The sequence below is a fragment of the Garra rufa genome, chromosome 10 (genome assembly GCF_049309525.1).
Source record: "Garra rufa chromosome 10, GarRuf1.0, whole genome shotgun sequence".
NCBI lineage: Eukaryota > Metazoa > Chordata > Actinopteri > Cypriniformes > Cyprinidae > Garra > Garra rufa.
The window spans coordinates 35,102,658-35,130,605 of record NC_133370.1 but is presented as its reverse complement, the minus strand read 5'-3'; the positions used below and the strand labels follow the sequence as shown (position 1 = coordinate 35,130,605).

General features: G+C 37.8%; 1 protein-coding gene across 1 annotated transcript; it reads right to left on the bottom strand.

Moving 5' to 3' along the window:
• Positions 1-173: 173 nt before the first annotated feature.
• On the bottom strand, positions 174-26,744 carry bpnt2 (3'(2'), 5'-bisphosphate nucleotidase 2). The gene is made up of 5 exons (XM_073849706.1): positions 26,059-26,744; positions 25,558-25,717; positions 25,256-25,351; positions 24,739-24,900; positions 174-1,410 (listed from the first exon to the last, which is right to left on the bottom strand). The coding sequence occupies exons 1-5, from the start codon at positions 26,395-26,397 to the stop codon at positions 1,139-1,141; spliced, it is 1,029 nt and encodes a 342-aa protein (XP_073705807.1). The 5' UTR covers positions 26,398-26,744; the 3' UTR covers positions 174-1,138.
• Between the last annotated feature and the right edge of the window lie 1,204 nt (positions 26,745-27,948).

Sequence of the window (27,948 nt, the reverse complement as noted above, 5' to 3'; positions counted from 1 at the left end):
TAAATAAAATGCTTTTAAATATCCTTTTTGGTTAAAAAAATTATAATTATTAAAGTTTTTTATGCTCTTTTTTTGTTTCTTTTTTTTCAAATAAAGTTTTATAAGGTTTAACAACCTTGTTCACAGTTGTGTATGCTATTACACACACACACAAAAAAAATGAAGGTTCAATCTTCATAAAACCATATCTTTTTTATTATCATTAATAAAGACAGAATGAAGATGTCAATCAATGCAAAGCCAAATAAAATGCCTCAAAACTTCCCCACATTTTTTCCCTCATGCACACAAGGTTTTTGTCAGAACAGAAATAGTACCATGACTATCCGTAGAGACTCAAAATAAAAATCAGGGAATGGGTATGAAAACTCATACAAAAATACATTTTTCTAAATTGGCATTCACAGTGCCATATTACAGTTCTGAATGAATCACCTAGTGATGTCTGCAATATATCTACTCCATTAAACCCAATTTAACTTTTTTAAAAAATAAGACTTTAATCTTAACATAATGTATTATATGTTTTTATTTACATGTGGTGCTTTAATCTTTGTAGTCTAATCACACAGCAATTCAGGTATCAGTGTATAAGCCATACAAATTGAGATCTGACACACCAAACTGAAAATGCGCCACCAAGGGGAACAGTGTAGTCAATTATGAGAAGTAGTGCTGCGCACAAGGATGTCATATTCAAGTTATCTCTGGATTCACAGTTAAATTTTTACCAAAAACCATTTAAACCTGGTTTTACCAGCTATTTTGGAAACAACACTCTAAAAAAAAAAAAAAAAAACACAAAATGAAATAAAGCTACTGGTTCACCTCAGATATTCATTATTAAAATAAAGGTGAGCTCATGATTTGACACCGCACTTTTACTTCATAACACGTAAACATTCTTAAAATGTCTCACAAAATATTCAGCTAATGAACCATACAAGCCAAAGGCACACTTCCTTTGTTTATAACCTGTAACAGTTTTCAGACTTGTTCAGGTATTATTACACATTTCACTGATGCAGGATCAGTCGCCTTGTGTTATCTTTAACCTTATCTTTATTTCCTCATATTCCTACACAACTGTGTGGTACCCAAGAAGACAAGAGTGTAAGGGACAGGGCCAGGTGGCGATTTATTCTTGTTTGTTCTCATCCCATGGTGGAAGTCTTTTCACCAATGCCTTGTGGTCAGTTTTAATGCTTGCCAGCAGGCCACCCTTGTTTCCCTCTGTCCCAGAGTAATCAATCTGCTCTCCTCTGAGAGTTGTCATTTCACCACCAAGAGACCTCAAGATGGCATCACCCGCACAGATATCCCATTTTTTGATGTACGTCACATGGATGTAAATATCAGCCGTCTCTTGTTCCTCATCAGTAGGGTCTAGAAGAGCTAGTACCTTATATCCTTTGGGGGGGAAACACAAAGGTTACAGTTGTATTTCTGCTGCTGCAGTCCACATACAAAAATGCAATCTCAAAATATTTATTTCTGTATCTCTGTAAATAACTATATTCAATAGTATGGTGGGATTTGAAAGTTTATCTATTTGGAATTGAGTGGATTGTGAAAATTGGGTGGGAAGACAGGGTTGAATTTAAGAGGAATACTATGTGAGATCAAAAATAAACATTTATATTAGATTATAATTGATGAACTATTACAGTTCTATCACATTTGCTAAAACACTAAACCCCATTCTCTGAACCAAATTCTCAATAGCCTAAACCAATTTGTCAAATAAATCACTCTTTCTGCAAAACCTTAAACAAGTTCAGGCAGTTTAGACACTGTTTGCAGATCTCATGCACTCTTTTTGCAAAATATTCTCCCTCACTAAAGCTGGGGACACACTACATGACTAGTAGAAACATTCTAAGACTGAACTGAACACACTTAACGACTGTTTCCATCGACTGGAACCGATTTTAGTCTTTGACAATCGGAAAGGAGCACAAACCTAATGACTGAGTCACTCCACTACACAACACACTTAACGATTTGTGAGTCATGACTGGACAAATTCTGCCATACCAAAAAAAAAAAAAAAAAAGTATCTACTGCATCTACCCGCGCTCCCACAGCCGTACCAAAATACAACACTGCGGACAACACCGGTGCTTTAAAAAAAAAAAAAAAAAAAAAAACATTTTACCTATTGAAACAAACAAACATAACCCTAGGTATTTGTTCAATACTGTGGTTAAATTAACTAAAAATATAGCAGCAACAGGTGCAGACATTTCCCAACAGCACAGCAGTAATGACTTTATGACGTACTTTACCTCCAAAATAGACACTATTAGAGATAAAATTGTAACCATACAGCCGCCCGCTACAGTATTGCATCAAATAATGCGCTGTAGATCTCCTGAGGAACAATTCCACTCATTCTCTATTATAGGAGAGGAAGAATTGTATAAACTTGTTAAATCATCTAAACCTACAGCATGCTTAGACCCTATTCCATCTAGTCTATTAAAGGAAGTACTTCCAGAAGTCATAGATCCTCTTATAAATATTATTAATTTGTCATTATCATTAGGATATGTCCCCAAAACCTTCAAACTGGCTGTTATTAAGCCACTCATTAAAAAAACCACAACTTGACCCCAATGAATTAATTAACTACAGTAGGGGTGGGCGATATCTCGATATTTAAAATATATCGAGATATGTTTTAAACTCGATATAAATTTTGACATATCGTATATATCGATATAATGCTTATATTTCATTTTCGCCACTTTGCTTGTTTGCCTTCTCTGTGCTGTGCTCGCTCACGCCTCCTTGCTTTTGTTCCGCCTGTCGTCTCATTCAACATGGCGGCGCCCGCAACCAGCCCGGAGGCTTCAGAACTCGTCGCAAAAAAAGGACAACTGGCTCCATTATATGGAGATACTTTGGTTTTAAGGCGTCGGACGAACAACAGACCGATGTCTACTGCCGTGAATATATGTTTTCTCCTCCGCGAAAACACGGACGGGATCGCGGACTCCATTCATAAAAACTGAATTTACTATAGCGCGGAATACCACGTAATTTGTAGATTTTTGGAGTAATAAATCAAAAGTTGGTCTGTCACTTAATTCAAATCGCGATATGGACTAGTGTCTGTGAAAACTGAAATGCAAAAAGGCCGTTTCAATATGAATCCTGCATGTTCCGTTTGTATTTTTCTGTATTTTTACTGAAGCACGCCTGAAGCATTTTTGGCATTTGCATCTCACATGAACAGATAAACTCAATCTCCATAGCTGCTATGAGTGTCACTTTTACAGTTTCATTTGAGAAAACTACCATCATATCATACTGCACACACAGAAACTTCACGGCAACCTGTCAAAATAAAAGTACGGTTTAACATGAAACAGAGCAATTTTAGTCTTGTATTACTTTTGTACAGTATAATGTAGGTGTTTAAATATTCCTATTTAAATAATTTACATAAAACAATATATATGATAAAAAATAAATATCACAACAAGATTAACCACTTAATTGTAGAAAAAAATACTACAATTATTATTTAAACGTTTTAAACTGATTATAATTTTTCTTCCATGTATTGATTTTAACAGTAAACCTCTGTTTGCCAAAAATTAAGTGTTTATATATTAAAAGAAAATTCGCAGAAGCACTTTGTTCTGAACTGCCTACCTCTGAGTTTCAATAAAAAAAGACTTTGGAATTTGGCATATTTGTTTTTGCAGTAGTTTTTGGGGGGTTATTTATCCTGTAAAGATATCGAGATATATATCGTATATCGAGATATAGCAAAATATATGAATTAATAGAAAATGTAGTATCCTCACAATTATGCTCCTTCTTAGAGAAAAATGGTATCTGTGAGGATTTCCAGTCAAGTTTTAGACCATATCATAGTTCTGAGACTGCTCTTATTAGAGTTACAAATGACCTGCTCTTGTCAACCGATCGTGGTTGCATCTCCCTATTAGTGCTACTGGATCTTAGTGCTGCGTTTGATACTATTGACCACAACATTCTTTTAAATAGACTTGAATATTATGCAGGCATTAATGGTAGTGCACTGGCATGGTTCAAATCTTACTTATTAGACCGTCATCAGTTTGTGGCAATAAATGAAGAGGTATCATTTAAATCGCAAGTGCAGTATGGAGTACCTCAAGGCTCAGTACTAGGGCCATTACTTTTTACGCTTTACATGTTACCCTTTTGAGATATCATCAGGAAACATGGTGTTAGCTTTTATTGTTACGCTGATGATACTATCCGCCTAAACTCTGGAACAATCTACCTAACACTGTTCGGGAGGCAGACACAATCTGTCAGTTTAAATCTACATTAAAGACACATCTCTTTAACCAGGCTTACACATAAAACATTAACACATTCCTATTACTCAAATCCGTTAAAGGATTGTTAGGATGCATTAATTAGGTCAACCGGAACCGAAAACACCTCCCATAACATCTGATGCACTCATTGCATCGTAAAAAGAATGGCATCTACACTAATATTAGTCTGTTTCATTCTTATTCCGAGGTCACCGTAGCCACCAGACCCAGCCTGTATCCAGATCAGATGGTCACTGCAGTCCCCCGGATCCAGTCCGTACCCAGCTTAGATCATGGATCACCACCTGGAGATGACTTCAATAGCCGTGGATGTCAACCAGATGAGCTCCAGAGACGGATCATCAATGAAGACCTCGCCAACCTAGACGGCCATCGGTGCCACACCACGGGATCCTGACGAGTTCTCTACAATCAGACATTGGTACAAACTGCTGGTTTCGTCTGGCCAGAGGAGAACCGGTCCCCCGACTGAGCCTGGTTTCTCCAAAGGTTTTTTTCTCCATTTCTGTCACCTGTGGAGTTTTGGTTCCTTGCCGCTGTCGCCTCTGGCTTGCTTAGTTGGGGACACTTTCCAGCAATATTGTATACTATTTGAACTGAACTGGATGTTGATATCACTGAATTCATTGATGAACTGCCTTTAACTGAAAATTGATTATTTACAATAATGCGTTACTTACACACTATTGTGCTGTTTAAATACTGTGCAGTTGCTTTGACACAATCTGTATTGTTAAAAGCGCTATATAAATAAAGATGACTTGACTTGAAAGGTTTGTTTTAATTGTCTTAATTTGTACTTAATAAAATATGCTACATTGTTCCTAATAAATGTCACAGTCTTGAATATGTTTTGATTATGTCCAATGCTTCTTTTTCTTTTCGGAATTATTAGATGCATTTCATTATGACTTTTCAAATGCCTAGGTCTGTTTAATTTCTTTAATTATAACATGTCTAGCAATATTTATAAACGTTTATTCAAGCAATAATTTATAAATTATCCCATGTATGCTTGTCTAAAATCAGGGATAAAAAACAAACTGGTTCCAAGTAAAAACTGTATATTTTCTTTACATTTCCAGAGAATGAAACTAAACGAAATTAAACATTACTTAATTCAAACGGCCAGCAACGCAGTACTCGTTCCCGTATCTCAGGGAACCGAGGTTACGAAAGTAACCGAGTACGTTCCCTGTCGATACTTCACTCGTACTGCGTCGTAAGACGCTTATGGGGAACCAGTACAATCCCGCCGTTGCTAAGGTAGAGGAACGACTGTATGGTCCTAGCGCAGAATGGGCTAGTAGAAGCCAACTTGCTCAATCAGGAAAACCTAATGAACATTCCGTTCCAAGGAAATGATACACTTGGAAACTCCCAGAGGCCAAGTGCATACATAACAATTCTGGTAACAAATTCCTCATGCAGAAAGGACCCTAGTCTGCAAGACAGGGACGTCTAGATTATAAAACCTAGTAAATGTGGACGGCGAGGCCCAGCCGGCCGCCGCACATATTTCTGCAATGGATACTCCGCTGGACCAGGCCCATGACGAGGCGACGCCTCTAGTCGAATGGGCTCTTACCCCCATGGAACATGGCAGACCCAAGGAAGAGTAAGCCAGCATGATGGCGTCCACTATCCATTTGGATAGTCTATGTTTTGTGACCGAAAGCCCTTTGGTGCGGCCGCCAAAACAGACAAAGGGCTGTTCTGACTTCCTAAAAGAAGGCGAACGCTCCAAATAACACCTCAATGCCCTAACAGGACAGAGGGGATTAAAGTCTTGGTCTTGCTCCGAGGGGGGAAGTGCCAAGAGGGAAATAACCTGGTCTCTAAACGGTGTTGAGAGACTCTTAGGTACATAGCCGTATCTTGGTTTCAGGATGACTTTAGAGTCATTCGGCCCGAATTCCAGGCATACAGGATTCACAGACAGAGCCTGTAGGTCACCCATACGCTTGACTGATGCCAATGCCAGCAGCAGGGCAGTTTTTAGCGTCAAAGGTCGAAGGTCAACAGACTGTAGCGGCTCAAATGGAGGGCTCTTCAGAGCTCTCAGCACTGTGGGTAAGTCCCAAGTGGGAACCGTGATGGGACGAGGAGGGTTAAGCCGTCTCGTCCCCTTCAGAAAGCGAACGATCAGATCGTTCTTTCCCACAGACTGACCGTCCATAGAGTCATGAAATGCCGCTATGGCCGCCACATAGACTCTGAGCGTGGAGGGAGAACGTCCCTTGTCCAACAGCTCCTGAAGCAATGACAAAATCACTGATATGTCACACAAACTCGGGTCTGCACCGCGGGTGGAACACCAGGCGGAAAAGACAGACCACTTGAGTCCATAGAGTCGCCTCGTAGAGGGTGCTCTGGCCTCAGAAATAGTATTTAAAACGGTCTCAGGGAGATTTGAAGGCTCCCGTCGAGAGACCATACATGCAGCGCCCACAGTTCCGGTTGGGGGTGCCAAAGCGTTTTGTTCGCCTGCGTTAAGAGATCTCGTCTCAACGGAACGGGCCACGGTGCCGATGACAGCAGCCGGTGGAGATCTGGGAACCAATGCTGGTTCTGCCAGAAGGGGGCCACTAGCAGGATTTTGAGTTTCCGTTCCTTGACCCGCCTGATTACGTGTGGTATCAGGGCAGTCGGGGGAAAAGCATATAACGGGAGATTGGGCCAGTCGTGGGCCAATGCATCCTGCTCCTTTGAAATAAATTTGCCCATTCCGTTGAGACGAGATCTCTTAACGCAGGCGAACAAAACGCTTTGGCACCCCCAACCGGAACTGTGGGCGCTGCAATAGTGACAATTGTCTTTTGAGGCGAAAAGGTCTACCTGAGCCTTGCCAAAGACCGCCCATATTTGCTGAATCATCTGGGGATGAAGCATCCATTCGTCTGAGGAGACGTTGCTCCGAGACAGCATGTCTGCTCCTTGATTCAACCTGCCAGGCACATGAGTCGCTCTGAGCGAGCGAAAGTTGAGCTGAGCCCATCATAAGAGACGTTCCACTAATGTGAAAAGGCGTCTCGACGAAAGACCTCCCTGGTGATTTATGTATGAGACCACCGTCATATTGTCCGAGCGGACTAAGACGTGGTGTCCCTTTAAGACTGGCAGAAGCGTATGGAGGCCTAAACACACTGCTAGCATCTCTAGGCAGTTGATGTGGAGGCGTTTTTCGGCTTTCGACCATTGGCCGAATGCCGGCTGGCCGTCGCACAGAGCTCCCCAACCTGAGTTGGACGCATCTGTCGAGACCATCTTCCTTCTGCATGCCATGTCCAGGGGAACGCCCTGTTCCATCCAAGGAAGGCTCTTCCAAGGAGTCAGAGCTGTGATACAGGTCCGATCTACCTTGATGCGCAGGCGCCCTAGACGCCAGGCCTGAGGAGGAACTTTCGGTTTCAACCAGTACTGCAGAGGGCGCATTCGAAGAAGGCCCAGCTGGAGTACCGGAGATGCTGAAGCCATAAGACCCAGCATCTTCTGAAAGGCTTTGAGAGGGCGAAGGGCTCCAATTTTGAAGGAGGCCGCGAGCTTCCGGATGGCCTGAGCTCGCTGCGGCCAACCATTGCCTTCATTTGAATGGAGTCGAAAACTGCTCCCAGGAACGAAATACGTTGACTGGGGGACAGAACGCTCTTGGCAAAATTGACCCTGAGTCCTAGGCACTCCAAGTGGCTGAGGATCACGGATCTGTGATGTATTAGCTCGTTCTCTGACTGGGCCAGAATGAGCCAGTCGTCGAGGTAGTTCAGAACGCGGATTCCCATCTGCCTCAGAGGGGAAAGAGCCGCGTCCATGCACTTCGTAAACGTGCGGGGAGCTAGAGACAGTCCGAACGGAAGGACTGTATACTGATAAGCCACTCCCTCGAAGGCGAATCTCAAGAATTGCCTGTGTCGGGGGGCAATTTGGATATGAAAATATGCATCTTTCAGATCCATCGAGCAAAACCAGTCCCCTGTGCGTATTTGCGAGAGGATCTGTTTCAGCGTGAGCATTCTGAATGGCCGTCTCATGAGGGCGCGATTCAAACGTCTGAGGTCGAGGATGGGTCTCAGGCCGCCATCCTTCTTGGGGACGAGGAAGTAACGGCTGTAAAAGCCTGATTCGCTCTGTGCTAGGGGAACCACTCGTCCAAACGACTCCGTACAGGCTCCTCAGGAGGAGACCAATTTAGTTCCAGCTCTTCAACAGCCTTTGATAGAACGCGGAACAGTTCGGCGTCCATACCAGCGCTGGCAGTGCTGGGTTGAGTAGATGGAAAGGGGGCGGGGTCATGCGGCGAGCCCGACAGCTCCTCTCCTTCAGATGCAGCCAGAGACATGCTGTCATCCATGGCTTCCTCCTCACTCACTCCAAAAGAAACCATATCGCTCGCAGCAGTCGAGGGATTTTGGTCCGGATGAATGAAGAGAACAGGAGATTGCTCTTCTTGTGGTGAATGTGAGGCACGCGGGGGATCAGCCGGCGTGAGCTCATCAATCACCGTGCGCTGAGTCGCTCTGCCCCGCTGCTTTTTCTTCACAGGCTCTTGTGAAGAATCACTTTATAAATTGTAAAACTACATCACTTTATAAATTGTAAAACTACTTTTGTTGTCTATAGATTAGAGTGTCCTGTGTGCAAAGTGTTTTATGTTGGAAGAACGAAACGACGCTTACAAGACAGACTGGCCGAACACAAATATGCTATTCGCACAGGCAACATTAATTACCCAATGGCAAGACACTACATGGAACACCATAATAGTAATCCGTCTACTTTACAGGCCTGTGGGATTGATCACATCCCACTGACCTTGAGAAAAGGTGATAGACAGAGGCAGTTAAACCAGAAGGAGACTTTTTGGATATTTAAACTCCAAGCCACTAAATATCCAGGCCTAAATGAAGACCTGGACTTTAGTGTCTTTCTCTGATTTTATGTCTGGTTGTTGCCATCCTTTTATTTTTACACTAGATTTTGTTTACTTCTACCTGGTGACTGTGTGTGTGTTTTAGTATGTATATGTGATACTCAGTGTGTTTCAGGTATAATGTTTATGTCTCACTGTTTGGTAAGGATGACACCTGTTGGTTGTGATATACAGATACTTGTCACCTGACTAATTGATCTGCAAGGTGGAGCTTTCTGATTGGTGTTTAGATGTTAAGTACCTCCTCTTACCTGTGAGAACTGTTTGACTCCCTGATGAAGGCCATGTGCTGAAACGCGTTGGAGTTTTTTAGAAAGGTTTAATGTGACCAAGCCGCTGCAATAAAGGCTTTTTAACTTTTTCCAAATGAGAGTGCCTTGGAGTTCCTTTTGCTTTACTATGTACTTAGATTTAAATTAATAATTTGGTACAATGTACTTATTGTGTACATACATGTTTTTACATTGTTCTTAGTTTTTTTACCTATATGTAATTAATTTCTTACACCCTAACCCACCCTTAAACCTACCTATACCACCAAACCGGTCTCTAACCTTACCCATAATCCACCTTAATAGAAGCAAGTGTTTTGCAATGCAATATGACCACATTTGATGTAAGTAGATAATAGTTAAGGCCACCAAATACAAAGTGTGATCTAAATCTATATAGCTTTAAGTTATGAATTAAAAGACAAAATAAATCACAACAAGAACAATCTGTATTTTTCTTGTAATAAAGAACATCTCTTTTGACAAAATTACCTAATTAATGCCGAATGATGTTTGACAGTGAACGCATAGCCGCCTCCACCGCATATAATTGCTGGTGTCGCTCGAAACTATTAAACATGTTTAAAAAATCTTTGTGAAAACGAATGGCAATGACCGGTTCTTCAATTCTAAGATTATAATCTTTAGACACCACACACTATGCAATTTTTTGTAACTACTGCAAACAGCGACTGAGCTTTTTGATGGTTGTTCTTGTTTATTAAATATTATTATTCAATAAATTAAATTTTATATAAATTATATATACGCAATAATAATGTTTAGTATTTGTGATGGTGATTTTAGTTATGTTGTTCCGCCATTAGATGGTGACAAGCAATATCACACGGATAGACTTGAGATATGGCTGCATATCAGCAAGCTGTGATTAACTATGTTACTCATACAGCTGTGCCAATATACACCCACATCTACTTGTATGATACTGCTCACATATACATATATACATTAGGGTTGGGCGATGTCGACCAATTTGGCATCGTACGATGTCTAATGTGAAACATCGCGATGGACGATGGTATCGTCTGCGGGGGGCGGGGGTGAGGGATGGTTGTTGTTAAATAATTTATTCATAACGAATTAATTAATTGTAGCCTACCGTGTCCACCAGTGCTTAATTTGAGCCTGATCCTGTTCTGGAAAATGTCCGATTTTGGATTTTTGCGTTCCGGTATTTGTTTTTAAAGATCCGGCATTAACAAGTGCATTAGATCGTGACAGTGCGTGCGTGCAGATGAGACAAGAGCAAGCGCGGGTTTATACAGATGCATTTGGAGGATGTGTGTTGGTCCTTAACATATTTTCGACCAGTCAGCTTTTTTAAGTTCAATAACGCTCTCATTGTTTGCTTACTGCTTAACCCACTCTCTCCAAACACATTTACTGAGCAGCAGAATGTTTAGAGAGAAAGTGTAATATCAGAAATAATACCAAATCAAGCGAAATATTATGTATTAACATTATAAACACTATAAACATAACTATAAGTTAGTTACCCTGACTCCAAAACGAATGATTTAAATGTAGAGGTATTCAGAACAGAACAGAAATGAAACAAATTTATAAAGTTAAGAAACTAAAACAAAGCGAAACTAAAAATAGCAGGCGTTGGGCTCACGCACCTCTGTTTTTCGGCACAAATCCAAGTGTTTCCATATTCCCAATGTATTTGAATGATAAAGTGTTATTTATAATGTATACTAGGCTTTGTATTGTACATTCGTATTTCGATGGAAAAAAAATATATTCTCTTGTTTTTGTTCCAAGCTCTGTTCGTTATGGTAAAACCATGAAAAGGGCATATTTGGTGTAGTTTATTTAATCTAATTTAATTAAAATTATTTTGATTTTTTTCTGCTTTTTTTGTAAGCCTCATTTATTAATGTAAACGAACTTTCATGTAATTCGTTAGGAGTTCACTGTAATTTGTATTGTGATCACTAACAACTTCCTTGTTATTATTTCCTCATAATAATAATAATAAAATAAGTAAAGATGCAGAAATTGAAAGCATGCATTTCATTTGGCTATATAGTGATTAAGTGTGTGTTTTTAGTGAGCGGGTTGCTGCTGCGGCGGGGGGGAGGATCGCGATGCCGGCTCAGCATCGTGATGTCTATTGGCCATCGGCGATGAACGATGGCATCGTCTATCGACCCAACCCTAATATACATATATATATATATATATATATATATGTGTGTGTATACACACACACACACACATATATATATATATATATTTTTTTTTTTTTTTTTTTTTTTTTGCATGTTTGTCGCACTTTAAGGTTCCAGATCATCAAACTAATTTAAATATTAATCAAAGATAACACAAGTACACAAACCAAACCCACATGGCCCTGTGTGAAAAAACACAGGGTGCAAAAAAAAAAAAAAAAAAAACCTGTTAAAACATAACTGTGGTATCACATAACTGTCCAGTTTCTCTAGCCACACCCAGGCCTGATTACTGCCACACCTTTGGTGAAGTACACCAAAAGATCTTCAAAAGCAACACATCATGTGGAGATCCACAGAAATTCAGGAACAAATGAGAAATAAAGTAAGATTATTCACAAATGTAAGAAAGACAAAATAACTGTCAATCTACTTCGTTCTGGGGCCCCATGCAAGTTATCACATCGTGGAGTTTCAATGATCATGAGAACGGCGAGGAATCAGCTCAGAACTATATGGGACGATCTTGTCAATAATCTCAAGGCAGCAGGGACCATAGTCACCAAGAAACAGTTAGTGTAACACTACGCCGTGAAGCACTGAAATCCTGCAGCGCCCGCAAGGCCCCCCTGCTCAAAAAAGCACATGCCCGTCTGAAATCACTCCACTACACAACACACTTAACGATTGGTGAGTCATGACTGGACATATTCTGCCATACCAAAAAAAAAAAAAGTATCTACAGCATCTACCCGCGCTCCCACAGCCGTACCAAAATAGAGAAGAACTGGGTGAAAGTGTTTGGAGGAGGAGGAGGAATGCTACCTATGACCCCAAAAAGACCATTAAACATGGAGGTGAAAACATTATGCTTTGGGGTTGTTTTTCTGCTAAGGGGACAAGACAACTGCACCGCATCAAAGGGACGGTGAACAGGCCCATGTACCGTCAGGGCCAGGGCATTGAAGCTAGCCAGGGCATTAAAAATGGGTCGTGGATAGGTATGACAATAACCCAAAACACACGGCCAAGGCAACAAAGGATCTATGGGTGAACGTGCATTGACTGCATTGCATGTCTATATCACTTCGCCACACGACTTCAGTTATTTCAAAGGTCCTTACAGGCCAAAACAGCAAAAAAAAAAAAAAAAACACAGAAAGCACAAACTCTGTTTCTCTCACTCTCTAACTTGCAGATGCACACACACATATGCTGTGTCTGAAATCGCATACTGCTTCAGTAGGTACTACATTTAAATTTGAACGCACTTCCCGACCGTTAAAAAATTATGTTCTATATAGTATGAATAAGGATAGTATGAATGGAATTCGGACGTACTACATCTGCCGCGTCTCCACTTGCCGCCATTTTTCGAATATGACAACTCCTCTCCTGGAGCTTCATGGGATAGGAAAGTGTCCGTGGTATGCATACTGCAGAATTCAAGCGGAAGCAGTAGGTCATCCGGGTACTTCTCGCCTACTGTATTTCGAACACTATGAATTCGGACATAATACTCGCCTCGCATACTGTTTTTCACATACTATATAGTAGGGAAGAATGTCTTGAAATATATCATCTGATCTATGTCTTGAGGTGTGGTAACTGTAGTATAAGCGCCACCTCGTGTGTGCATTATTTTCTAGGAATTCAACAGCCCGTCGTCAACTATTCCTTATCTATTCTATTGCGCTCCGTCTATATACAATGTATCGCGCAGTAGCGATCGTTTTCTCATGCAAGTCTCGCCCATTCCTGACAGCAAAAATGGATTATATTTGCTTGACTTTCTAACATATACAGATAAGAATATTCCTGTGACATGTCAGTTAGGGGTGGGAAAAAAAATCGATATTGCAATATATTGTTGTGCTCTCTGTCGCAATAAATAATCGATACACTAATGGCCAATATCGATATTTTATTACAACACAAATGATTAATTTACCCGTCGTCAGTGTCACTGTCACTATTCAATATCTACCATTCTGTTTGCGGGGGGCGCTGTTTGAGTAAACAGGCGTAAAGTGGCGGAAGCAGCGGCCAGTGAAGAACACAAGTTACAGATCTGGCCATTTAAAATGCGCGCGGGAAGTAAAGTGGTCTCGCGTGACGCCGGTGTATTCCAAGGGAACACGGAAACTACAATGACATAGGAAAGACATGATCAGTAGGGGGCAGTCATGTAAAGCACTGGACTGGAGCAGGCTGAAAACATTGCTGCAAACTAAAAGGTACGGTAACCTGGAGGGGACACCTTCGGTTCACTTATGTTTGTCGTGGCCACACAAATGAATTCGTAGGAACGTCATATTACTTTTTGTCATTGCCACGAGATATTAATTCCTGGGAACGTCATATTATGTCGTGGCCAAAAGATCATTTTGTCGAGGTAACGACATCCTTATGTTTAATGCATAAACAAACCTGCGTGACCATAACCCAGGATTATCAGAGATAGGTTTGTTAATATTTTTTATTTTGAGTTAAGAAATGATTATATTAATTGTTATAGAAATTAATGCAATATTAAGTTATATATTAACAATAGGCAATGCTGTATATGCGAATGTCTGTGCGCGATGTAGACAGCATTCAAAAGTTTATCAAGAATAAATATTACATATAAGTACTTCAAATTAAATAGCCCTGCAAGAAACATTTTATGCATCCTAAAGTCTTATCCATTAATTGATCCTCTTTTTTTCTGTAATAAATTTATTATTCGTTTATATTCATTATGTCCCCCTTAATTTCGATCTCTTAACATTCCGAATCTAAATGATAAATGCTGACCTGCCATTAAAGCTTTGATTATGCTATATGGCTGGGATTTTAAATATATATATATATATATATATATATATATATATATATTCATTTTTAGTCTAATTATAACCTTTATAGTGTTTCATTGTCGAGTGAATCATTCCCGTTCCATTTGTAAATCGTATGGTCACACACGGGCATTAATACAATCATAAAGTCAAAACTTTATTGGCATAATTGTCGTTCACAATATTTGCTAAATATATGCCAAATAGCATATACAGAAAGTTATTTAGGTTAAGCGATTCACAATAAAGAAAAAAGTAGATAGCTCTAAATCACTTATTATTTATTATTATTATAGGTTATTATTATTTCAATACCTGGTTAGGGCTATTTATTTTTAACGCCTGACAATTATGCCAATAACGTTTTGACTTTTTGATTGTATTTATCCCCGTGTGTGACGATAAATGAGCATGTTTTCATTTACAAATGAAACTACGTGAATGATTCATTTCTCAGTAAAACAGTTTAGTATTTATATAGTCTAGTCTATTAATTAGACGAAACAAAATAAAATATGTTCAATTCAACCTTTAAACTACATTCCAGTAAAAATCAGTCATATAGCATATGTCAAGCATTTACAGAATCATTTACATGAACGTTAAAGAGAGCCAAATTAAGGGGTGGAAACGCACGGAAATAAAAATATATACAAAAATAACAGGCTAATAAAAATAATATTAGTAATAGTAATACTAATGATAATGATAATAATATTAAGACAAATACGAAAAAAAAGACTATTAGTTAATAGAAGGAATGTAGGCCTATTTTACTGTGTGACGATAAATTATTTCCAAATGAAACTACGTGAATGATTCACTCTTCAATTATTTGTCTATTAATTAGACTAAATAAAATACAATATATGTTAAATTTAACCTTTAAACTGCATTCCAGTAAAAACCCCAGTCATAGAACCTTTACAGTATCATTTACATTCAGAATGTTATGTAACGAGATCAAAATGAAGGAAAAAATAACGAATATAAACGAATAATACAAATATTACGGAAAAAAAGAAGGTCAGTCAATGGACAAGATTGTGGGATGCATGAAATGTTTCTTGCAGGGCTATTTAATTTGAAGTAGGCCTACATGTAATACATGTAAACACTTGTGAAAGCTGTCTACATTGCGCACAGACAGCATTAGCATATACAGCATCGCCTATATAATTATTTAATATTGTATTAATTTCTATAACAATTAATATAATAATTTCTTAAATCAAAATAAAATATCTCAAATAATTCTGGGTTACTAATGTCACGCAGGTTTGTTTATTCATTAAACTCGTGGCCACGAGAAATGCATGTTGAGCAAAAATACATTTCACGAAAATAATATAAAGATTACAAAACAAAGAAAACAAATGGAATGAGGGATAAGCTTTAAAGTTCACGTAAAAGCCAAATATTAAGCGGCATCCTTCATGTTTTCTTTATTCAGCAAATACTTTACAGTTTTGAATTATGTTCAGCTTCTGTTTTTATGACCATAAATGACAGTTTTTTTTGTTTTTTTTTGTTTTTTTTTAGAAAAACGTCCGAACACCGGTCTCAAAAGTAGAAGCGAAAGTCTTGTTTCCACCAGCGCGGCATTTTTTTATTCACCGTAATTGATGGATGTCTAAAACAAAAATAAGGAGAATCCTAAAACATATAAATATACATTTCTTAAAATAATAACATCTGAACTTCGTACACAACAATACGGCAACGACTTTACAACAGGACACATTATTTTATTTTAAAGTAGCTTGTACACCAATGGATTTCAGATGTCAGGATATTTCAGACCGCATCTCCACAGCATAATCACTCTAATATTAAACATACGGGTCAGGAGGCGGGTCGGGTACAATATTTTATTTTTTTATTCGGGGGTCTAGTTGCGGGCGGGTTAGTTGAAAACGTCGGTCGGGTTCGGGTTGTTTATCCACTGACCCGCGCATCACTGGTGTCAGGGCCGTGGACACTAATGTTTTGAAAAAAGTGGAGCGAGTGAGGAAAGCTTTCCCCTTCTCCCTGGCATGCATTTGAATGCTGAATTCGAAATGCAACTGAATGCAGTCGGAATCCGCCCCCAGCACCCCCAAAATAGTCTCCAAATGTTGATTACAACAAGGCAACAGACAGCATTCAACACCCCACCCCACCCCCACTCTGCCATTCATAAACATTTCGCTCTTTATACTGCATGCCGCCTAACGCTGATGCCTCATTAACGGCTACTTTTCAGAAAACTGAAAAAAAAAAAAAAAACACTTCCCTTTGGTTTCCCAGAACAGACTTAAGCCTAGTTCCAGGCTTAACGAACTTCTCCGAAATAGAAGAACTACTTTTCCACTTTAAAAAAAAAGAAAAAGAAAAAAGGTGGGAAAAAATTGCATAACTCACTGGAGCACTTTTGATACTTAACAACTGTATTCGTTGTCAGTCATATAAGCTTTATTGTTTTGAAAAGTGAGCCTTCTGTTTATTTGTCTAAATTATTTTCTATATTAGGATATAATACTAGGCTATAGTATTTCCATGGACATTAGGCCAAATCTACATGGGTTTCTTCCCTTTCACTTCAATTAGTTTTTAAGAAAAAAAAAAAACTGCATGGGCAGTGCGCCATCTTAATGTACAGCATCAAAAATGTAAGAACAAATCTAAAGACAATAATAATAATAATAATAATAATAAAATTAATTATTAACACTCCTAAAAGTACAGTATAGTGCTCAGATACACTTAAGTTAGGTGACCTAACCCTAGTTGATACTTTATTTCAACTTTTCAATTATTTCATTAATTTACAAATAAACAAATGCCTTTCCGATGTGATATAAGTGAAAAGGGAGACGATTTCGAAAATGATTTCCCCAAAAGGCGGACGCGAACTCTGGTCTCCCGCGTCAAAAACGATATGTTACTCGTATTATCACTTGCGCCACTGAAAATGTTGCACAATAGCCGTCTTTTGTAATATTTGTAAATATGGCCTATTTGCATTGTGTAAAAACATTAAATAAAAGGCACCAGACTACAGAAAATGGCATATACTAAAGTATTTTTTTCTGTTTTTACATTTTTACATTTATTTTGCTTCCGACGCCCATGCTTGATGATGAAGTATAGTCTATAGGATATAACAAAGTGCTTTTCCAGTCCCGATTCGACGAGGTTTTATTCCGCATCCACCCGCTCCCGCTATATTAACTATATTATTTGCCCGCTGCCCGCTTAGAATACATTTCTAAGCACCAAAATCGCAAAAATACTGTAGTTTATATTTATCCTTCCCATTTCTATTTGTCTCTACTCAAATTAATTGTCAGTGTATCTAAAATTGTGTATCTTAGAAAAAGAAAAAGACGAACTACCTCTTAAACATGCATATCTTAATTTGATGTTGCTTTAAAACGCTGAAATATTGTGAAGGTGAAAGTTGTCGAGTTATTTAACTGCCCGTGGCGCCGTCAGGATCACTTGATTTTTTTCCCCTTAATAAAGTGGATACAGCTTACAATACTCGTTCAAGAGTAGGCTACGGCATTGCTCAAAACAGGGTGTCTACAGGTTTGACCAAGTTAAATTTAAGACATTTTAAGACTTTTTAATACCATTTTCAAACAAAATTTAAGACCAAATTGAAAGTCCCGCAAAAGTCTAGCACAAAACTATGAAGATATTTTAAATTGTTATTTTATTTAACTGATTATTCTTGGGAATATTCAACAGAAAACACTATTCCAGAAGAATAAATTATTTTCTATTCCATGACAAAGTCAAGGCTCTCACACACTTTGAAGCCAATGTAACAAACACGGATTTTGAGTCATGGATCGGATCATTTTTCGGATCAGCAAAAAAAAAAAAAAAAAAAGTTTGTTTTTTCCTATTTACTGAATGCTTACTTTAGGTAGGCTACTTCTCATCCACAGCAAAAACTACTATCTGAACTAAAGTTCAGTAACAAAACAAGAACAATTACACAAATGACAAGTGTAAATGAATACAACATAAAGTTAGTAATAAAATCAATAACACTAGTATTCAGGAGGGGAAATTTAATAATTATTTGTAAAATAACTAGTGTTTCTCACTGCAGGTATTTATAGGACGCTGTCTCTTTAAGGCGAATACTGGCACGCATCTCTTTCTCAGCTGTTTCGGTTCACTGAAGACATAAACGACTGTTAAACAGAATACCAAAACGGGTATTAAGACATCACTTGGTATGTACGTTTCCGTTCAAATAGCAGTGAAAGAGGAATCAATCTGTGTGAATCGCGCCGCACGCCTCTCTCTCCTCTCTCTGCGCGTGCTCGCGTCAGGTGTGTGCGGCAACGTAAAAACATGTGCTAATTATAAACGTTTACTCTATGATGGTTAAACTTAACAGTTAATCTGCGAATCAAATGCGTGTAGTTGGGCGGAAACCCGCTAAATCTGGCAACACTGAGGCGTTGTCAAGCAAGCGCGTGTCTAGCAACAGAACAGATTTAGAACCTGCGCAGGAGATTCTCCTCAAAACGATAAACTTTTCCTTTTCAAAAATTTAAGACCCTTGGATTTAGATTTAAGACAAATTAAGACATTTAAAGGCCTTATTTTAGGACAACGGAATTTAAGACTTTTTAAGGATCCGCGGCCACCCTGCAAAACTATGCTATTTTACATATTTCTGTTATTTGTTTACAATCACAATAAAAAAAAAAAAAAACAGATGTGTAGGCTATTTGTAAAAAAAAAAAAAAAAAAAAAAATGGAAACAAGATGCTGGTTTAAGGGCGCATCACAGAAATTGCCTAAAATTCTGCATACAGGCTTGCTACTTATTAATTTGTTAAATTATTATTCATTCAGAAAAGAAAAACATATATTTCTTATATGGGCCTATTTTATTTATTATTATATATAGGTTTATTGTGTTTTTCTCTGTGCATAAGCTCTGCGCGTGAGGTTCTGATGTTTATGCTGCTTCTTGCTTGTGTATAATTAATCCCTGAAAACGAATTTAGCGGTTTACATCAGTTGTCGGTTGGAAAAATAAAATAACTGAAATTAACATTTCTATTTCCGATGCAGTCTAATAAATGTTCGTCAGGAAAACAAAGAAAGAAAACAAAATAACAATACAACTGCACCTGCTTATGAATAGGCTATCTTTTTGCTATTGGTTTGAACCATAATTTCAGGAAAGAGGAATCATTGAACTATTGTACTGGTATTTGTGACCAACGCCCCCTAGAGCTGGCCATGGTGTTTGGCTACAGAATGTTGTTCCTTGCGCCACCTGGTGGATATTATATGAAGTGCAACAACATTGTAAAAAAATCAAAAAAAGCCGCTGCGGTAGGACGCGTGCCCACGCGTGCCGAATTGCAGGCTGCCGCGTGAAAATAGACGCATTTTTAATGGCCAGATCTGTATCTTACAACATCAGAGAAGAAGCGCAGAAAAAAAGAGAAGTGAGAAGAATGGCGGAAGATAACGAAAAACAAATCAAAGACGCACCCGCTAGTTGAGCATGCTGATCAGTTACGCCTGTTTCACACATACTCCGTCTGCAGTGCGTATGCGTTGAGTATTTTTTTCCGCACCCATGTTAACGGATTAGAGCGTTCACACTGCACGCGGTTGCTGTGCAAGTGCATTGAATAATACGTTGTTTATTATACGTTGAGTTTAAACGTGAATATATCTAAAATTGTATTAGTGTACCGTGATAAAAGAGTATCACAATGCTGAAAAAGCACGTTTGTATTTTGAATCAAAATAACGGATAAATGGTGTGTTTGTGGTAAACAGCCGCGGATCAGGAACGGACTGCAAACGTGTCCTGTGTGAAAGCAAAACGAGTCCGTGCTGCTTCTGCATCGCATACGTAACGCACACGGACTGCATACGCACTGCAGACGGAGTGTGTGTGAAACAGGCGTTAGTGTTCCTCAAGAAGAATATGCCTTGATGAGACCACTGTCCAGGTTAACATAAAGCACTTTACAGTAACTTACTACTGACGTTTCAGTATCATGGTTTACACATGTTAGTTAATGTTCATGTTGTTTTTTAATGTTCAGGCACTTTTATCTGTCTAGCTGTACAGTGTTTACATTTAAGACCAGGAGGCAGTGAGTTATTATGCAAATGCATATTTCTTTGCACAGTGTTGGAAATGTTGGCATTAATAAATGCATAAGATTTCCTTATTATGGGTATTTTTTTCTTTTTCAGTCACATATATCGTGATATATCGTTGATGAAATTTCTTCCAATATATTGAATATCGTAGATATCGTGAATCGCGATATTATCGATATCGTGGGCCACATATCGCCACAGAATTGAATCGTGAGTTACCTGTATCGTCCCACCCCTAATGTCAGTTATGCACTGGGAAAACACGATGTCTCGAATGCATTAAACAGCACAAATATTCACTGTTTGCCGTGGTTGATCAATTTGATCCATTATCAACATTAGGGCTGCTTGAGAATAAGCGGGCACATCAAATTATCTTGACTCATAGAACCTGGATGAATTTCATTTTAAAATTTAAGAATTAAGTTACAGATATCAAGAAGCATGTTTATTACTAGTGTTAATTTCATTTTTGATAACATAAACGTATTTCTGCTAGTGACGATGTCATTTTTCATATCAAGAATTTGTGTTGCTTAATAGTGGAAATGTAATTCCTGATATTAACAATTTAATTGCTGATTTAATGGTTGATTAACAATTGTATTGTTGATCATAATTCCTATCCTAAAAAATTAAAAGGGTGACAAAACTATTACAGATATCAAAAATGAATTTCTTACTAGTTAAATTCAAAACATACATATCAGCTTTTATTTCTTACTCGTAGAATTTAAATTTTTGATATTAATAATTACTTGGTTACTAGTAAAAATGTGAATTCCTGATATCAAGACTTCAATTGTTACTAGTTGAAATGTTAATTCTTGGTCTCTGTAAATGTCTTTCAACTAGGGATATACTGATACTGTTACAAGATTTAGGTAGGCTGTAGGATAACGAATAGATCCTTATATTATTACAGGAAAATGTTGCGTGATTACAGTACTGAGCTGCTACAATGAAACAGTTATTAAATTAAAGATTAAATACCATACAGCAAAAAAAAACAAAAACATTGTAAGTAACAAAAGCTATAATTAAAAGCTATTATTAAAAATAAATTTTTAATGTACATCATGTGCAAAAATAACTGAAGAACATATCTATTAGCTAAGCCAATTAACATTATACCTATTCTTTTGGTTTCCATACCTAGTATTTTTTTAAATTTCATATGCAATGAAAATATTGGTATCAGTAGGCTTGGGCGGTATTACGGTAATATGGTATACCGCGGGATCTAAAAATAGCAACGGTTTCAGTTTCAATACCGTTATACCGTCATAAAAGAATGCACTTATATAGGAGACAAGGATTAAATATTAAATATAATTTATTTAATGCCTAAAAATGCGTAGTGATGCGCGGATGGTGGTTATATCCGCGGGTCGGGTGGGTCGGGTAATAAAAAAAATGCAGTCTGATTATTTGCGAGTGGATGAGATAAATCAATAATGATGCTAATATTAACTACATTTTCTAAAACATGAACGTGTTTTATGTACTTTTTTCATCAGGCAGACGATTTCATTTGTGTAGATTTTGTAGAAACGGTGACATTCCCTATAAAGTTTGAAGGGAGTTATGCCTGTGCTAATGCTATTGAGCACGGCAATGCAGTGCTCGGCTTCGCGTTTACCCACTTCTCTGATGCGCATCTTTCCAAAATCATGACAGTCCACCACATGAATAGCTAATTCAATCGCATTAATAAATTGAAATATTCTCTAAAAACACCCAGTAAAGACAGTGATGTGGTCAGGACCGTGGCGCCGCGGCGGCTTCTTTTGAAATATATTTGACGATGTGCCTAATGCGCCCGCTGTGTCCACAGATGCTGCCTGTTCATTCATACGCGAGAGCATGTCAGGCTTAGGCACGCAGTGGTATAATAATAATAATAATTACTGATTATTTGAATCAGTAGATTATAACGAAAACAATACCTTAAAAATGAAAAGCAGCAGATTTTTACCATCAGACATTTCTTAAACTGGTGAACCCCTGTAAACTTCAGTCCAAGCATGCGTTTGAATAGTAGGCTAAGTTCAGAACGGCTCTAATACAGAGAAAACCCGACCGATTTTGTCAGAGATTGCGGAGAGTCGCATACAGATGTCAGTTATTCTTTTCTGCTTGGATTTGGCTTAAAATCATGAGTGATAAATATAAATGTGCAGCGATGTGCAGATCACCTGAATCAATCTGCTGTTAAAAATTAACCATCCGTTTCATCAGGATTACAATAGGCTAATATGACGATCAGGTGCAGTTATCTAAATCAATTTTTGAGATCCCTAATCAGTTAAATAGCCGACGTTATCACTCGGTTACGTCATTGACAACTGCCCTACATTGTTGAACTAATGTGGTTCAAACGATGGAGATGCGACTGTGTTCGGGAAACACTCGTGAGCTAGTTCGTTTCCACAACAATGCATCGTACTATGGAGGTTAACCAGCGAGTTATGTCGTTCTACGGGAAACGTACCCCAGGATGTTTATGTTAATTTTATTCTGTTTGACTGTTGTATTTGCCCCCCCTTTTTTTTTTTTACTGCTATTTGTTGTTAATAAAAGTTGTCAACATTGTTGTAGTGTTTGGTATTCAGTTTCTTAACGGTATAGGCACAAGCCAACAGTTTGGTGACGCTGTCTGAGCCTTACGTCATTTTTTTTATTTTTTATTCACGGTAATACCGTATACCGGGGTAAAATAGGGAGGAGGTTTGACGGTATCAAAATTTGGATACCGCCCAAGCCTAGGTATCAGTACTCAGTATCGGCAAGTATCAAAATAAAAGTATGGCTACCGGCCACTTCTGGAAAAAGTGGTATCAGTGCATCCCTACTTTGTATGTGTTACATTTGTTATTTCTGATATCTGAAAATGTATTTCTGAAATTGGAATTTAAACTAGAAAGAAATCAGTTCTTGATTTCAACAATTGAATATGAATGGCAGAATATGGTGACATTTAACTAATGAAAATACAATTACATATATCAAAAATTATAAGTTTTACTAGTTGAAATTAAATTCTTGATATCAAGAATTTGTTTTTCTGACTGATGATGTCATTGTTGATATCAAGAATTAACATTAATTCCTGATATAAAAAAAATAGTTATTAGTAAATATCATTTTAGCTAGCAACAACTGAATTATTGATATCATGAATTAATATTCTGTGAACAAACAAAAGTCAAAGCGGCTTGCCATGCGTATTTTAGCAGTATATTGTCTTTTTTCCGCTTGACTTGCAGATCGCAACAACACAAGCTTCTTTCTAGTTTTCTTCTTTCTTTCATCTGGATTACAACATGCCCTAGATATTGTTTGAAAATGTTTTTATTGTTTATTGTTCGGTCACACTTTACATTAAGGCCCTATTAGTTAACATAATGCCAGTGAAATAATCTTCTAAAGCATTTATTAATCTTAGCCCATTTCAACATTTAATAACACGCTATTAAACTCAAAAATAGTAACTAATATTTAATGGACCTGAGCAAACATGAACTAAGAGTTGTAATTTTTAACAAAGAATAATAACTTCTGTAACAAATAACAAAGTAGCTATTGCTCATTGTTAATGTTAATGCATTAACTAAGCTTATCTAACGAGACCCAATTGTAAAATGCTAACTACTGTTCTTTATAATTCTTAATTCTCTATAGTTCTTTATAATATTTAATCCATTTGAAACATTTCTTTTCTTCATACATTTTTGTGTATTGCTTTTATTGTATTTAAATGTTCAGTTCTTTGTATTGTAAGAAAACAGTTATTAACTTGTTATACTGTATTATGACAACACTTTTTTTCAACTTATTTCAATATTGTGATAATACCATATATCGTGTTAAAAATTATCACAACATGAAAATTTGATACCGCCACATGACTACTTTACTGTCACTTTAGTTCAATTAAACTATTTGAATGGTAGTGTACATTTTAGCTTGAAACATTTTTCCTTTCAAAAAGAGATGATTTACAGAATGCAGTACCTGCACCCCCTGCTGGAATAATTTCTGTATTGTTGCCAAAAGCCACCTGAACGAAACTCTTCACCTTGCCTGAGTGTGAGCGTGAAACGATCACCTTTGGAAACTTTGTGTTGTAGGAAGCACGAGGTGCCACATTGGATCCCTCTCCAACAAAACCCCAGGCTGAGAATGAGAACACACATTTGAGCATCAGTGTGAATTTGTTAAAACACAAGGTCAGAACAGAACAGTGTAGGTAATAACCATTACTGCCTTAATAAAAAAAAGCATAATATTCTTTTTTTTTTTTTTAAGTATCACACTGATATATTGTTAATGGACTTAATTCATTACACATTTTTAATGTTACTCATTAAATACTGTGTAGTTCTTGTCACATATTTCTGGTTAGCAATAATTGACAAATCATTTATTTCTCTTAACATCATAGCACTCCCAAAATGCCTACTGGATCCTGGATCAAAAGCCTCCTGCTAATCTGGTTTTAAATATGTCTCTAAACCTAAAATTAACACACCTGTGTACCCAATGAAGGGTTTGTGAATCACACCTATAACAGGATCACCGTCCACAGCCACACACACCATAGTGGTGACATACTTCTGGAGATTTTCTGTTGAAAGCAGAAAGTAGATCAGATCAAACAGGATTTACATCCTGGTACAGCACCTGTGCTCTTATTACAACAGCAGAACTTACACAATACAACTACTAATCCAAAAAATAAATAATCAAACACAAATAACCAACATATGTAATGTGATTCAAGATATTATGTTTCTTCTTGATTTAAATTAGAAATAAATAGTTGCACCAGACCTGTGTATTCCTGAGTGGCGTCGAGAGGATCAATCCACACTGTGATCCTTTCTGCAGGAACCTCCTTCCCCCCTGAAATCTTTGCCAGAATTTCTTCAGGGATGATGCGTGTCCACACAGTGGCCTCACCCTCGGCATTAGCATGTTCTTCTGAGTTCACCTGAAAACAAAGCCCAAACACACACACATATATATTTTTTGTTTGTTTGTTTTTAGAAAGACAATCATAAATAGTTACAAAAGCCAAAATATCAAACGTCACGGATGTATTTATTTGTTTGGCAAATTAACGTTTTATGTGCACCCTTAATATGTTATATAATAATTTAATCGTACTTAACAATGCACTTTACCTATCCATGATTATATTCATTAAAGTCATCTTCTACACACTGAAGGCGATGGTCCCACATAATAAGTTTACCTTAACTCTAGTAACGTTAATTTGGACAGAATATTGTTACCATGGTAAAGCATATCCCATCCTCTAGATCAGATCACCTGTATATAAGGGTAGGTGTTCTTGATCAGGTAGAACATCTTGCGGTGGGAGTTCAGATCACCCAGCGTGAGCTTTTCACTGGCCCCTTCTTTTGTTTTGCCTTTTGTCTTCTCCTCTAGTGTGTTGTCCTCCCTGATCCTCTTTACCTCCCGTCCGCCCTGCACCGCAGCCTCCATAGACAGCGCAAGCAGGTCTCTCAGATCCACAGTCCTCTTCTGTCTGAACGAGGCTATCCTACTGGATAATACTCCCGCGTATAGGTGATAGATCACACCGACTCCCAGTAAGCAAAACACGGCTATGCCGAGTGGGGACAACCGGATGCCCATCGGAGCCATCGCAAAGGCGAACGTGCGAGCAAAGCCGATGAATATAAGAACAGGGCAACAGCTAAACTAGACGTGGTTCACCTTGGCCAGCATTTGCACGTAATTTGAAGGCAGGTATAACGCAAACGATTAGAAAAGCGTTCGAACCGATCAAAAGTTACTTATTTACTTAACTGGCGAAGTCCAGAGTAGGTCAAGCGAAAGCTTCTTTCATTGGTTTGTAGTATATTTCCCAGTCTTGGTACAAATATCTCCTTTCTCACAGTGACAGGTCCATGGCTGTGACAACGAGTAATACCGAATGCTTTCCACGTCCACCGATGTGTCAAACAAGGCCGAACTAACACTCCGTTTTTCTTCCAGGTCATGAAGGAACAGAAAACAGTTTTGAGCAGGAGAGAGCGCCCTCCACTGCTTCAGCATCAAAAACCTCTGCTGAGATATGTACCGCGTCCCAATGTGCCTTATACCCATGGGCGTCGGAAGCAAAATAAATGTGGGTGGGTCCTCCCCCAGAAAAAAATTACTATGTCATTTTCTGTAGTCTGGTGCCTTTTATTTAATGTTTTTATACAATGCAAATAGGCTATATTTACAAATATTACAAAAGATGGATATCAAAGAACATTTTCAGTGGCATAAGTGATAATACGAGTAACATATCGATTTTGACACGGGAGACCCGAGTTCGCGTCCGCCTTTTGGTGGATCATTTTCGAAATCGTCTCCCTTTTCACTTATATCACATCGGAAAGGCATTTGTTTTCAATAAAAATTAATGAAATAATCGAAAAGTTAAAATAAAGGGTAACACTTTAGAATAATGGGCCGGTGTTAACAAGTAACTATGCAGGAAGTAATAGGTAGTTCTACATTAACACTTAACTTAATACTATTAACTAATATAGAAGTAAGATTAACTAAGCAGTAGGTAATTGCTAATTTTGGACAAAGGTAATCCCTTATTAGGTATTTGATAATTACTAAAGAAAAAATTGTCATTGAGAACTACTTGTGAACTGTGACCAATTCATAAAGAATAACTAATTAATTATCACAACAGTAACATTTATAAAATCAACAATTAGGTTCTTTGTGCAAACTAATTTATGAAAACCACCACCATCACCGGTTGAAGTACTGGTTGAAATTGTGACTCTGACCAAAATATGACTGGATGTGTTCTCTGTTCATTTCAAACAAACATATAATTTATTTAATTAGGATGTAATGCCGTCAATGATTGGATTCTCATGATTGGATTATTTCACTATTGTGAGCTGCATTTAGTTCAATGTTGTTGTTTTTTTTTTAAGTATTCTGGGGCAGGCTTCTCTTTAGTGTGAAAGTAAATATGTTATTTTGCTTCCGTAATGAAGACATTAACTGCATTTATTTTGTTAAGCACAAACACAACATTTTCCACATTACAATGTCTGTTAGAATATCAGTATAGTGCTTCAAAGAAATGCTTGGCTGTACAGTATGTCATATAAAATGATAAAAACTGTTTATTGTAAATTACTTGCAAAATCCATCTTAACCCCTCAATAATAACTC